Raw genomic sequence first — 14395 nt, forward strand, 5'->3', positions numbered from 1 at the left:
TCTACCTGCTCTGGGCTTAGGTTTTCTCCTCTGGTAAGCGTGTGAGTTGAATGAGATGATTTCTAAGCCTTATTCGAGTTTTGAGTTTCTACGACTGCAAGAAAGGGCCGGACATCCTTTCCCTAGCTCCCTGTCCCTTCCTGACTCCCCCCACCCCACCTGTCTTTCAGCCTGTCCCTATTCCCCTGCCCTCTACTCCCAAGGCCTCAACCTTTTCCCAGTTTCTTGTCCTTGCCTGCCACCCTGCACTGGCCTCAGTCTTCAGCCTGTTCCAGCACTCTGCCTGCCCCCTAGGTTCTCAGGCTGTCTCATCTCCTGGTGCCCACAGCTTCCACTCACTGTTCGCTGCTCTGCATAAGCTCGATGAGGTCTGAGAAGAGCACGTCTCTGTTTCGTTCACAGAAACCACTGACATCATAAGAGACCTGAGCGAGGAAGAGGTAGGGGGAGGCCCTGAGCAAGGAGGGGAGCCCTGGGGATCCCTGGCACAGGTGAAGTTGGGGATTAGGGTTGCTGGAATCCTAGAGAAGGGGGAAGGCAGTAGGAGAGGCTCTGAGGCCTCTGGATTCCCAGAACATGAGGAGTTTCCGGTGAAGAGATAGGTCCCTGGGGGCCTAGGGGTCACCTTGATGTGGCCCCAAGGCTGGGGCAGGGAAACAAAGCTTGGAGAGCACATGGTGTCCCTAGGCCAGGAAGCTCTTTATCCCCCCATCTCTCTAGCCTTCTATGGCTTACAAAGCAGTTCCCTCACAGCCCCGTGAGAGAAGTGATGGGGTAATTCCTATTTCCCCTATTTTATGAAAGAAGAAGTTGAGACCCAGACTAGACAAAGGAAGTATTAAGCCAGGGTTACAATAGCTGGTGAGCGTCAGCCTGGCCTTTTGACTCTGAGTCCAACCTTCAGGCACACCAGCCTGCCTCTCTCAAAATAATAGAACAAGCTTATGTAGAACCACAGAGTACACTTTCCTCATGATGGCCCTCGGAGCCCATTTTACAGATGAGCAAACTGAGGTCCACATAGGGGAACTGACTTGCCTTGTGTCACACGGGTGCTAAGTAGCTATCTGGAACTTAAATTGGGGGTCCTCTCTGACTCCAAATGCAACTGTTCTTCCTGCTATGCCCTGCTGGGGATGGTAGGCCTGGAGGGACAGGTGGTGGCTGGGCAGGGGCAGTGGGATGAAGGGCATGATCCAATTGAAATGAATTTGATTTACCAAATATTTATTTATTTATTTTGTCTAGGCAATGGGGTTAAGTGACTCACCCAGAGTCACACAGCTAGTGAGTGTTATGTGTCTGAGGCCGGATTTGAACTCAGGTCCTCCTGACTCCAGGGTCGGTACTCTATCCACTGCGCCACCTAGCTGCCCCCTTACCAGATATATATTAAGCATTTACTTAGAAGAAGGAGACGTTATCGATACAGCAACTAGAGACCTGGTCTCAGAGCCAAGAAGAACTGGGTTCGAGTCCTATGTCTTAGGCATACTGGCAATGGGGCTCTAGGCAAGCAAGCCAGTAAACTTCTCAGCACTGGAGGTGACTGTCTAAGGCAGAGAAGGTGACAATCCTTATTGAGAGAAGTGCTTCTCCGGGACTCCTCTCCATCAGTGACATCATATCTCTGTCCTTAGTATAGTTTAGAGAGAAAGATTTGCTTTCAAGGCCCAACTTTTTTTTTTTTTAAACAGCTACATATTTTTTGTTTGCTTGTTTGTTTTGGTGAGGCAAAGGGGTTAAGTGACTTGCCCAGAGTCACACAGCTAGTGTCAGGTGTCTGAGGGCAGATCTGAACTCAGGTCCTCCTGACTCCAAGGCCAGAGCTCCATCCACTGTGCCACCTAGCTGCAAGGCCTAACTCTTACATGTGCCGGCTGTGGGGCCCCTGGGCAGGTCTCTCAGTGCTCCGGCAAACTGTCAATCAACCAATCAACCAATGAACATGTATTAAGCAGAGCAGGGGCTGCCCTGATTTAGTAAAGGGAATTTCTGAATCCAGAGTTTCCTTAGATCAAGAAATTCACAGGTTGAGCGCCTATCCCTGAGCACAAAGCCATGTGCTGGGCACTGGGGAGGTCTAGACAAAGCAACAAAATTTCTCTGTTCTAAAGGGCTTACTTTGTATCAGAAATGGGGAGGGGTGGAGGTGGGGTAGCTCAGGTATGTGGAATGGTTCAACTGGTAGAAGCTGGGGGAATCCCAGGGATGATGAAGGTGGGGCTAGACCGTACCTTGCCCGCATAGTGGTGGATGACGAAGCCTGAGTTCCAGCTGTTAAAGTGCTCGTGGCAGCCCACGGCCCCCTGTAGCTTCTGTAGCAGGGTCTGGTCAGCCCCATCACCCGTGGCGTGCATTGTGGCACACACATCATCCAGTACACTCATGATGCCTGGAGGATTCTGGGGCCAGAGAAAAGGCTCAGACCTGAGCATGGTGCCCAGTATTCCCTCCCCATCCCATAGGCATCCCTTGGCACGGTCATCCCAAGGACCAGGGGCTGGTGGGCTATTTAGAACTGGAAGGATCCTTATAGGTCATCTAATCTGAAGCCCTCATTTTTGGGAAAGGAAACTGAGTCCCAGAGAGAGTGGTTTGCCCTGGGTCACATAGACAGTGGCAGAATTGGGATCTGAATCCACTTCTACTCAAAATCCAGCATACTCCCCATCATACTCCCTGTCCTGACTCCTGCCCAAATCCTGGGATCTAAACCAGGGATCTTTAGATCTTCATTGAATTAGATTGTATTAGATCTTCACCTATGTCAGCACTGACCACTGACCTCCTTTGTGACCACTGACTGCTCTTGTGATCACAGGCTATGATCACTGGTGGCTTTGTCCTTGACCAAGACTGCTTGGTTGGGAGTCACAATGGAGTTGGGAACAGTACATACTCAAAGCTCCCCTTCCTGGTGGTGGACATCCATAGTATCGTCTGGGAAGAAATTCACCTCCTCCACCCCAGCCCTTTCTCATAGGCCCTTTATCCAGCATGCCCTGCTCCCCACTCGCATCACCCAGATCCTGGGCTCACCAGTTTGTTTTCAATGAGGTCACACACAATCTTGTTGTTGAAGTACTGAATGGGGCTCCATTTGATGCCTTCCTGAACATACTCCTCCTGCGGAGGGGCAGAACAAGACAATAAGTAGTGGGTAAATAGGGGGGAACTGAAGGGAGACAGTGGCTAGAGAGACACCCCCCCATTCTAGGCAAGGAGCCCAGGGTTCCTTTGACCTGCTCTAAACCCTGTCTCCTTTCCTCCATCCCAGGGAGCACCTGGGGCTTTGATAGGGGAGCTTTCATCTTATCCTGCCCAGACTCAGGTCTCCCTCTACCTCACTTCCCAGCCACCATCCATTGCAAGTACCTCCCCACTCCTTCCCAGCACTTCTTTATATATGGTCTCTCTCTGCTTCCCATTAGGAAGTAAGTTTCTTGAGGGTAGGGATTGCCTTACCTGCTTGTATCTGTATCACCATGGCTAAGAATAGCACCTGGCACACACAGTAAGCACTTAATAAATGCTCTGTCTGTATTTTGCCCAGGGAAAGTCAAAGCTGAATAGCAGAGCCTGGGTGTCTGTGTGCATAGTCAGGGCTGGAGGGCCAGGCGAAGCCTGGAAGGGCTTTGAAATCCCTTGGAGAGTATACTGAGCAGAAACCATGCCCCCCAACACTACTCTTCTAGCAGAGCACTGTGATCCAGTTAAACCTGGCTGCAAACCTGGCTGCTTCCTGTTGCCCATATGCAATACTCTATCTCCAGGCTCAGCACCTGCCCTTCACACAGGTTGTCTCTGTGCTTGGAATGTCACCTTCCTCACTTTTGCCTCTAGGAAATCCTAGCTTCCTTCCAGGCCCAGTTTAAGAGCCACCTCCTACCCGAGACCTTTACAGACCCCCCCCCCCAACCGTGAGCGCTCCCCACCAATTTTGTATTTACTTATATGGGTTGTGATCTGTCTAAAGTATACCTCTGCCCATGCTACGTCCTCCCCTCAGTAAATCCTAGTGGCTTCCTATTACCTCCGGGATCAACTATAAAATCCTGTATTTGGCTCTTAAAGACCTTCATAACCTGCTGCCTCCTCACACTTTTCTAATTTTCTTACACCTTACCATCCTCTCCTAACCCTGTGTTGTTGTTCAGTCATGTCCAACTCTTCATGTCTTTCTTGGCAGAGATACTGGAGTGGTTTGCCATTTCCTTCTCTGGCTCATTTTACAAATGAGGAAACTGAGGCAAAAGGGTTAAGTGACTTGCCCAGGGTCACACAGCTAAGAAGTGTCTGAGGGCCAGATTTGAACTCAGAAAGATGGGTCTTCTTCTGAACTCTATCCACTGCACCACCTAGCTGCCCCTAGTTGTATCCCCTACCCCCACCCTGTGATCAGCGACACAGGCCTTCTTGCTGTTCCTAACTTGCGCTAACAAGACTAATCGATCTCTTGACTTTGGGCATTTTCACTGGGCTGTTCCCCATGCCTTGTATTCTCTCCTTCTTCACCTCTACCTCCTGGCTTCTCTGGCTTCCTCCAAGTCCTAGCTAAAATCCCACCTTCCGCAGGAAGCCTTTCCCCATCGCCCTTAATCCCAGTGTCTTCCTTCTGTTGATTCTCTCCGATCCATCGTGTCTCTAGCTTGTTCACACATAGTTGTTTGGCCGTTGCTCCCCCATTAGACAGTGAGCTCCTGGAGAGCGGGAACTGTTTTCTGCCTTTCTTAGTACCCTCAGCGCTTTGCACAGCGCCTGGCACAAAGTAGGTCCTTTAAAAATGCCTGCCTGACCCCAGAGCTCTTCTAACATACCCTTGCTGCGTTTGAACCAAAGCGTAAGGATGTTACTTTTGTTACAATGAGATTTCATCTCTTGAGATCTGGCCCCCAGGAGGCTCCATTCTGGGAATGCTACTGCTTTGGAAAATGTCAATTGATATAGGAACAGAATGACCCTTGTCTCCTCCTCTGTCTTTTCCCCTCTTGCTGGTGTCTGAGCGCTCACCTGCTCAGCCTTCAGTGTCAGCTCGATGAAAATCTGCTGCAGTTTCTCATTCACAAAGTTGATGCAGAACTGCTCAAAGCCATTTCTCTGGGGGCAGAAAGGGGGCACTGAAGCCATCACCATTCCCTGCTTTCAGCCCATCTCTGTACCCGACCCCTCCACTCCTAATAGGGTGGCAGTGAGGGCAGTGGATGAACCTCTGGCTCTTTGAGGATGGGAGGTAGAGGGGAGTACAAGGCAGGGATGGGACCAGAATGGGAAAAAAGGGATGCTGAGGCCCAAGCTTGGCTCTATCTATCTACTATGTTGTCTGGTACCTGGAATATCTCAAAGCCGTAGATATCCAGGACTCCAATGCTGTATTCTTCTTGTGGTTTCTGCATGGCTCGGTTTATAGCCTAGGGAGGGAAGGGGCAGAGCCTGGGCTGTCAGGAGTACCCAGTATCCAGCAGGGCTACCCAGTACCCAGCAGGGCTGCCCAGTACCCTCCCTCAGTTCATCAAAAGGGAGCAGTGATGGCCCAAGGTTCTGTACCCTGCCTCCAGTTCCCCTTTCCAGAACTTCCTCTTTTTTTTTTTGGTAATTTTTTAATTCACTTTAAACTTAAATACAAAACAATTACTAATATTATTGATAATAATTATAACAAAGGCTTGGGGAATGGGGATGGGGATGGGAGAGGTTTGGGATCTCAGAATTAAGATGAAAGTCTACAGGAGAGAGTAGGGGGGTTGGCAGAAGGTAGGTTTTAGGAGAGAAGGAATGAGATAAGAGAGATCATTGACTCATAGAATGGGGGTCTCCCTCTCAGAGGAAGCCTAGAGACCATCTGCTAATTTTTATTTTATTTTTCCCCAATTATATGTAAAAACTTTTAAACATTCATTTAAAATCTTTTTGAGTTCCAAATTTTTTCTCTTCATCTTCCACCTCCTTGAGATGGTAAGCAATTTGATATAGGTTATTCAACTACCTGCTAATTTTACAAATGAGGAAACTGAGGAGGGGGTGGGGGCAGGGAGAGTGGCTTGTCTTGTGTGAGAGTTTCCATGTTTTCCCTGTCATTCTCTCATTCTCCTTTAATATCTACTCCCTTTTCCCAGAGACCATGGGGATAAGTGGTCAAAGGATACGAATAAATAGTATCAAAAGAAGAAATGTAAACTATTAATAATCATATGAAAGAATGCTTCAAGTCAATAATAACAAAAGAAATGCAAAAAATAATAATAGCTAGTACTTATAAAACCCTCTTGCAAGTTTTGCAAATCTTTACATTACCTCATTTGATCCTCACAATAACCCAATGATGTAGGTAATATTATTATCCCCATTTTACAGATGAGGAAACTGGAGTTTAAGTGACTTGTCCTTTTACAGCTAGTAAGTGTCTGAGATAGGATTTGAATTTAGGCCTTCCTGACTCCAACTCTAGGGCTCTTATCTACTGTTATCCCCTAACCCCTAGGTTTCTTTCACCTTATATACCCTGCAAGTTGGCAAAGATGACAAAATGTGGGAATAGTCAGTATGGGAGGTGTTGTGGGGATATAGACATGCTGGTGCATTGTTGGTGGAGCTGTGAATTGGTACAACCATTTTGGAAAGCAATTTGGAATTATGCAAATAAAATAACTAAAATGTCTATATCCTTCTCACCCAGAGATTCTGCTGCTAGGTCCAAAGAGCCTATTGATAAGAAGCAAGTCTCCATGTACCCCCAAATATTTACGGCAGCACTTTTGGATTGGAAACAAAGTAGATGCCATTGATTGGGGCATGCCTAAATGAGTCAGGGTACATGAATGTAAATGGAATATTACTGTGTTGTAAGAAATGATGTGTGTGATGATTACAGAGAAGCTTAGAAAGATCTATGTGAACTGATACAAAGTGAAGGAAGCTGAGCCAAGAAAGCAATATACATAATGACCACAACAATGTAAATGGAAAAAAACTACAGAAAACCAAAAGTGAAAATTGCAAAATTACAAAAAACAAGTATGACTCAAAAGAGCCATGAGAAGACATCCCCACCCCACCCCACTGTAGGAGTGTGTGGCCCATGAATGTAGGACTTTTTAAATGTAGTGATCAATCATCCTCATTTTTTCCCTTCTATTTCTTCTGTCTTTAAAAAAAATTATTTGTCATGTTGAGTGGTTTTCTGGATGGGAGAAGGGGAAGGATACTGGGGGAAATTATGGTGATGTTAAAAAAAAAGACATTAATAAAAGCTTTATTTTTTTTTAATAGAAAGAGAGTGTGAAAGTCTCTTATAGACAAGATTTCCCCATTGCCTTACATGGTAGATTTGGAGAGGCTCGGCCTACCCCAAACACTGTCCTCCTAGACCCCCTGAAGCTGTTGGCCCAGGGCTCACCCTTCTTCTAATCATAATTTATATTCCTATGGTTCTTTAAGGTTGCAAAGCCCTTTATGCACATGACCTCATTTGATCCTCCCATAGCCCTGCTGTGAGGCAGAAACCACCATTCCCACTTTATGAGTTTCAGTGCCTTGCCCAGGGTCACACAGCTTGTAGATGGCTGCAGTGGCATTCAACCCATGCCCAGCACTCCGTCCAGTATGCCAGGCTGCTTCTCATACCTTCTTCCCTACTCAGCACACCAGGGCTTACCTCCACCAGGAAATCAAAGAGCCGGGCATAGAGCCCCTTAGCCAGGGCATCTCGTGTGTAGGCGGCCTGCTCCACACCCAGAGTTACGTTAATGGACTCTGTGCGGCCGCCCCATCGGCTGTCCATCTTACGGCTGGTTAGTTTGTCCCGGAGGCGCCCGCTGTCAATGCCCAGCAAGTAGGCAGGGAAGGCCAGCACTGGGGAAAGGGCCGGGATGAGGGTCTGAGGTCAGGGCCGTGGCTCCCTAGCCCCCACAGCCTCACCACCCCTTTACTCATAGGTCCTGCTGCCCCCTAACGTGAACGACTCCCAAGTCTCCCTCTCTCTCCCCTGCTTCCCGCTGTCCTCTTCCCAGTTAGAACTCTTTTCCCTGGGTTCCCATGCGCATCCCTGGGCACTCACAGTCTGTACTTTCCACTCTGGCATAGTTCCCCTCTTCACAAAAGCTAATGTTCCCCAGGTGCAGGATTCCAGCCACGATCTGTAGCACCAGCTGCTGAGCATTGGGTGGGATTCCGATGACCTGCATGGCATCCTGTGGGCCCAGCCCAAGGTGGTTGGCGTCTTTATTGGGAGCCTCCGATCCTGGCCCACTTCCTGTCCCTGTCCTCTTTCCCTGCTCGTATCCTCTCTCTGCCCCTGCCCCCATCTGCTCCTGCTCCTTCCTCTGTCTCTGCTGCCTGCCCGTCTCCCATCTTTGCCCATGCCCCTTTCTCTGTGTGTCTGTCTCTGTTCCTGTCCCTTTCCATGTCTCATCTCCATCTCTGCCTTTGTCTCCATGCCTGGGTCACCCCTGCTATAGTCCCTGTGCCCTCTGTGTCCAGGACAGAGCCTCCCCTAGCTTTACAACCTGACATGAATAGAGAAGGTGGCCTTGTCCCAGACTCAGGCATCTACCTGTGGGCTCAGCCTAGACACTGGGGAGGGGGGCAGCTGGTGGGAGGAGGGGTCACTGGGCCCTTACCAGAGTCTCATGGAAGTCATTGAGGTCATTGGTGTCATCCACTTTGTAAGTGTCAGATTGGTTGAGGTAATAATAGTAGTCAGGGGTCATGATGCCCAGGTTCTGCCGCTGCTCCTGGGAGGCACCTTCTAGCAGCTTGGGGTGGGGGCGAGGAGGGGAGAGAAGGAAATGGGTGGAAAGAAGGATAGATAGATGGAGGGTGGGAGACCCTGCCTCCCTAAACCAGCCTTCTATGTGCCCAGTGCCCCGCACTCATCAATTCTCAGAAGAGTCCATGGAGACAATAGTAGTCTCTCAACCTAGACACTTGAACCACCTACCTTCCAGGCCCCAGCCCCACCCAGTCCTCCACCTCCAGGGTCTCAGTATCATTTAGCCCTGGGTGAATGCATCACTTACCTTCTTGCCTCCTGGATTCTGAGTCACAGGTTCCTCCTCCAGCCCTTGGCCCTCTGGTTTTCTGTATTGCTAGCTTCTTCCCCCAACTCCCAATTGCCTCTACTCACTGGGCCCCTGTGAGCATCCATCCCCTTCCCTTGACCTCCTTCCATGCTCACTTCTCCTGACCACTCTCCCTAAAGTAGCTTGCACAGTTTGCATCCGCTTGATATATACTTGTCTCCTTGACAGCCGGCTCTGCTTCACTTATCTTTGCACATCAGATCTGCTTGATAAATGCTTGTTGATCCACCAACTGATTGGTCCCCAACAGTGTTTTCCAAGTCTTCCTCTGCTCCCAGGGTCCCAGCATCAGCCCCTCTCCCCTTCTCCTCTCACCTGGTAGTAGATGTGGAAGTTCCTTTCATTCTCGTTCTGTGAGACCACTCTAGATTTCTCCAGGAGGAAGTTGGAGATCTTCCCACCATCAGGCTCCCCTCCTCGACTGAACTGGATCTCAAAGTACTTGCCCTGGGCCCAGAGAAGCCAGTCAGTGCCTTGCAAGCCTTGTATTGTTGCACACGTATGAGGAAAGGGATGTCTAGGGATGGGACTTTGGAGCCCATGTTTACAGGGGTGCCAGGGCTAGAGCCTTCAATGCTATTGGGTAGTAGGAGTCAGATAAGGCAGAGCCCCAGCTATCTAGGACCTCATTGTCATTTTAGAGACCAATGCAGGATTGTAGACTTCCAGCTAAAGGGACCTTATAGGTTATTTATTGGACCCCACCACATTTTACAGGCAAAGAAACATACTCCAAAAGGGGAAACTTGCTCACACAGCAGAACTGGCATTTAAAGTCATGTTCTTTGGCTCCAAAATCAAATGTTCTTTCTGCTTTCTCAAGGAGGAAATAGTTCTTAGGTCCAAGCTCAGTACCCTTTTGTTCAGGAACAGGAGAGAGTCCTGTGGGCTGGGTTGGGCAGAACAGGTTTCAGGGTGGTGGGAGGGCTTGGGCTAGGCCTGAGAGGCTGAGTGGACATGGCACCAGTAATGGCACCAGTGAGGAGGATGGCACCAATGATGACAGTATTGGGCTCATGGAGTAAGCCCCTGAAAGGCTGGTGTGGGTCGTGTGTGGCTGACTATGGGTTGGGTGTTGGGTGTTCCAGGACTCATACTGGGCAGACTCACAAAACGGCTGGAGTTGTTGTTGCGAACAGTCTTGGCATTGCCAAAGGCTTCCAGCAATGGGTTGGATTGAAGGATGATGTCCTTTACATGCTGCAGGTGGGATGAATGGGGGGAGACAGGAAGAGTCAGGGTCAAGGTCAAGGTTAAGGTCAGAGTAGGTATCAAGGCCAGAGACTGGCCTGGCCAAAGGCACATAACAGGAGATCCAGAATTCTAGAGCTGGAATGGGCCATGGAGACCACATAGTCCCATTTCTCTGATGGGTAGATAGAGAGCTAGCCTTGGAGTCAGGAAGACAAGTTAAATTCCTGCCTCTGCCACTTCCTAGCTATGTGATGCTAGGCAGCTCTCTATAACTCTGAGCTGCAGAGAAGGTGCCTGAATTGGGATCTGGGATCCGGAGTCAGGAATTCCCAATTCTAATGAAGTCATGGGGCGGGTCCTTAGCTCTAGGCCATGTGCCAGGTGGGAGGTGTGGGTGGGAGCTATTGGAAAGGAAACCAATCTCTGGGTCAGGAAGACTTCCTGGGATCATGTCCTCCCTCTGACCCTGGGCAAGACCCTTCAGAGCTCCAGGCAAACTTCTAAGTTGCAGAGGTGCCCACCTATAGTAGTAGAGGGAGTTTCCTCCTCTGGGAGTGCCTTACACTAATTAAATGACAGGTCCAACCCCTGTCTATTTTGTTTCTCTAATGCTTTAAGGTTTGGAAGGCACTTCCTTCACTTTGCTCCTGTGGGGAAGGCAGTTTATGCATCTTCATCCCCCCCTTTTACATATGAGGATACTGAGGCCCGGAGAGGGGAAGTGACTTGCTCATGGCCACATAAGCAGGTTGTGTTGTAGCCAGGACTCAAATCTAGTGCTCCTGACTCCCTCTTGAGATCCTCCTAGGAACCCAGATGAAAAGCTGGAAAGAACTTTCAGGTCTAATGTCCTTACTTTTTCAAATGAGGAAACTGAGGTCCTGAGGTTAAATGACTTACCCAAGCCACACAATTAAAGAGCAGAACTGGGATTTAAATCCAGGTTCTCTGGCTTCAAATCTAGCTCTTTCCAATGAACCCCAATAAAACAGCTTTGGTCAATGGTCAGCCAGCTTCTGCTTGTTGGCTTTTTTTTTTTTTTTGGTAATAGGAGCTAGCACCTTCCTGAGGCAGCCCACAGTTCTACATCAAGCCTAAAAACTTCCACCAACAATGTTCCTGGTTCTACCCTTTGGAACCAAGTAGAACAAGTCTAATCCCTTTTATATGAATTTCATGTAGTTGAGGCCCCTGGACTGTTCCCCCCAACCCCCCCCTCCAATCCCCCCCCAATCTGATCTTCAGGCTAGACATCCCCATTTACATGATCTTTGTGGTCTCCAGGCCTCTGCTTATCTGGACTCATTAGGTGAGTATAGGGGGCCATGAAGGTGGCTGTTTCCCCCTCTGTCCTACTCACCTGGACCTTCTCTCCCCCTCCAGACACCTTGGATATGTAACCCATGATGTATTTGGCAGCCACTGTCTTCCCTGCCCCACTTTCTCCGCTGTGGGGGGAGAGGAGAGATATAGGACCCTGCTCTCCCAGAGCAAGGGGGACCCAAAGGGTTCTGTGTGCTGTGTCCCTCAAATCCAGAGAAGAGGGGGAAGGAGATGGAAACAGCGGAGGGATGGGGATGGAGATATTCAAGTCTGGGCTCCCAGCTCCTGGGTGGGTTAACTAGGGCCTAGCAGGATAGGGTAGGGAAGACACAAAGGGGGTAGAAGATCCAGGATAGATTGGGGGCAGGGAAGGTGTGAGGGGGTCAGAGTGTGAGGCTTAGCGATACCTGATAATGACACACTGGTTTTCACTGTCAATGAGCATGTTTCGATACATATTGTCCGTGAGGGCATAGATGTGTGGAGGGTTCTCATACTGTGCCTGGGGTTGTGTGGATGAAGAAGAGAAAGTCAGGGCCCTTACAGTGCCTGTTCCTTCCCTCTGTTGAGAGGGGAATCAGGTGGGCAGAGCCCTGAGGGACCCCTCCCTACTGTTGGATATTATGAAAGTTCTGGAGTAGGATGAGGGAAAGGTCATATCTAGAACTGGGAGGGAACTTGGAGGTCATGTAGTTCAATCTCCTCATTTTACAGATGAGGAAACTGAGGCCCAAGGGAAGCTAATAGAGTTGGAATTCTTGGGAAGATCAGAGAGGATCTCAGAGAGTCTATAGGCATCCAAGGAACCTCAGAGATCCTGGGGGACTGCAGACATTTCAGAGACCCTGGTGGACCCAGAGAATCAGTTATGCTGGGAAGCGGGGTGGAGATTGAAGAAATGGAGTGTAATTTAGTCTGTTTACATCATGAACTGGGGTAAATGGAGACACCAACCTCTCCTTACAAATACATTCTCCCCCCTCCCCCGACCCTAGCTACCCCAAGGCCCAGGTCTCACCGCTCCTTGGTACAGCTCAATCTCTCGGTCAGTGAAATATGGCATCTGCTTGAAGGGGTTGACAGAGATAAGGACTGAGCCAATGTAGGTCTGAGCTACTGGGTTAAGGACCAGACAAGGTTCCTGGTGGAATCCCCTCCTTCCCTTTTCCTGATACCTGCTTTCAATGAAAGAGAGCCCAGAAGGCCTCTGGTCTAGCCTGCCTCTGAATAGGAACTCTGCTTTAAAACAGGCTTGTCTGGGATCCCAGCATCAGAGCTGGAAGGGGGCCTTAGGACCATAGAGTTGGAGCTGGAAGGGGGCTTTAGTCTAACCTCCAAGGTCAAACATCTAGTAAGTGGCAAAGTGAGTTGGAATTGAGATCCAGGTTACCCAGTTCTAGAGCCAGGGCTCTTTCCACTGCACATCCCCAACAAATGGCCATCCAGTCTGCCTAAAGACCTCTGGGGAAGAGGAACCAGCTATTACCTGGAGCAGCTCTTTCCTCTTTTGTACATGGTTGTACATGTCTCATGGTTAGGAGGTTTTTCTCTCTATGAAACCAAAATCTGCCTCAAGGCCATTTCCTGGCTTCAGTTCCCTCATTTGTAAAATGACAGAGTTGGACTGGATGACCCTGGAGATGTCTCTCAGCTTTAGACCTATGGTCCTCGCCCTCTGAGGCTAAGCACAGCCCTCTTCTTTAAGACAGCCCATCTGTCTTCTCTCCTTCAAATACTTGAATATATAATGTCCTCCTTCTTCCCAGTCTTCTTTTCCAAGCTAAAACCCCCAGTTTCTTCAGCTGATCCCCTGGTGTAATAATAATAGCTGATATTTATGTAGCAGTATGTACCAAGGCTCTGTGCCAAGCACTTTTCAATTACCTCATTTGATCCTCACAACAGCCCTGGGAAGTCGGTGCTATTATTAGCCCCACATTATAGATGAGGAAACTGAGTTTAAGTGACTTGCCCAAGGTCACAGAGCCAGTTAAGTGTCAAAGGCTGGATGTGAAATCCGATTTTCCTGACTCTAGGCCCAGTACTCTTATCTATTCACTGCCTACAGTTACTTTGCAGCCAGAATCCCATGCCCCATGATCCACACCCCAGGGAAGGCCAGAGCCACGACCAATTGCCCAGCCTTGCTTGCTCCTCCTCAGAAGGAGAGGGAAGAGAAGGAAAGGGCATAGGAGGAAAAGGAAAGGGGCATTCCCCTGACCTCTTCAGGTTCTGCCCGGTTCTGGTCCCCTGCTTGCCTTGGGTGGATACAAAGATGTAGTCATCCAGGAACCTCTTCTTGAGGTTGCTCACAATGGCATCCTCGTTGATCTGGGGGAGCAGCACCATGTCATCCACACCGCTCTGTTTCACATTGTGACTTTGCCAGTGAAACCGTTCCTTGCTACCCTGGAAGGGAAGTGAGGAACACAAGGCTTTTCCCAACACCCCAGTGGTCATTGCTTCCCTCTTCCCCTCCCCCAAAATCAGCCCCACCACAGACTTTCTGGTCCAACCCTCTCATTTTATAAATGAGGACATGTAAGGCCCAGGAGATGAAAGGACTCGCCCAAGATCACACAATTACTGAGACAGGTATGATTCCAACCTGGATCTCTTCTGACTTCACAACCAGCGCTCTTTCCACTGCTGAAAGTTCTATTTTCTTATGTGTGCATCTGCTGCTCCAGATGTGGTCCCATCAGGGCCGAGGACAAGATGGCCACCTTCCTCATCCTAGGCCTTATGCCCAAGCTCTCATTAGGTTTTCTGGGAGCCAAGTCACCCTGCTGCTGTAT

The 14395-nt window shown here is 49.3% G+C and overlaps 1 protein-coding gene across 1 annotated transcript in view; it reads right to left on the reverse strand.

Moving 5' to 3' along the window:
* The window catches only part of MYO1F (myosin IF), a 45826-nt gene that overhangs the window by 13940 nt on the left and 17491 nt on the right, over nucleotides 1-14395 (reverse strand). Inside the window, 14 exon segments of the mRNA XM_020978189.2 lie at nucleotides 340-425; nucleotides 2238-2405; nucleotides 3043-3129; nucleotides 5014-5100; nucleotides 5331-5411; nucleotides 7655-7851; nucleotides 8057-8189; nucleotides 8619-8753; nucleotides 9396-9527; nucleotides 10191-10280; nucleotides 11635-11722; nucleotides 12005-12099; nucleotides 12616-12705; nucleotides 13869-14006. Coding sequence (XP_020833848.1) covers nucleotides 340-425; nucleotides 2238-2405; nucleotides 3043-3129; nucleotides 5014-5100; nucleotides 5331-5411; nucleotides 7655-7851; nucleotides 8057-8189; nucleotides 8619-8753; nucleotides 9396-9527; nucleotides 10191-10280; nucleotides 11635-11722; nucleotides 12005-12099; nucleotides 12616-12705; nucleotides 13869-14006 — 1607 coding nt within the window.

The sequence above is a fragment of the Phascolarctos cinereus genome, unplaced genomic scaffold, assembly GCF_003287225.1.
Source record: "Phascolarctos cinereus isolate Bilbo 61053 unplaced genomic scaffold, phaCin_HiC Scaffold_4;HRSCAF=312, whole genome shotgun sequence".
NCBI classification, from domain to species: Eukaryota; Metazoa; Chordata; class Mammalia; order Diprotodontia; family Phascolarctidae; genus Phascolarctos; species Phascolarctos cinereus.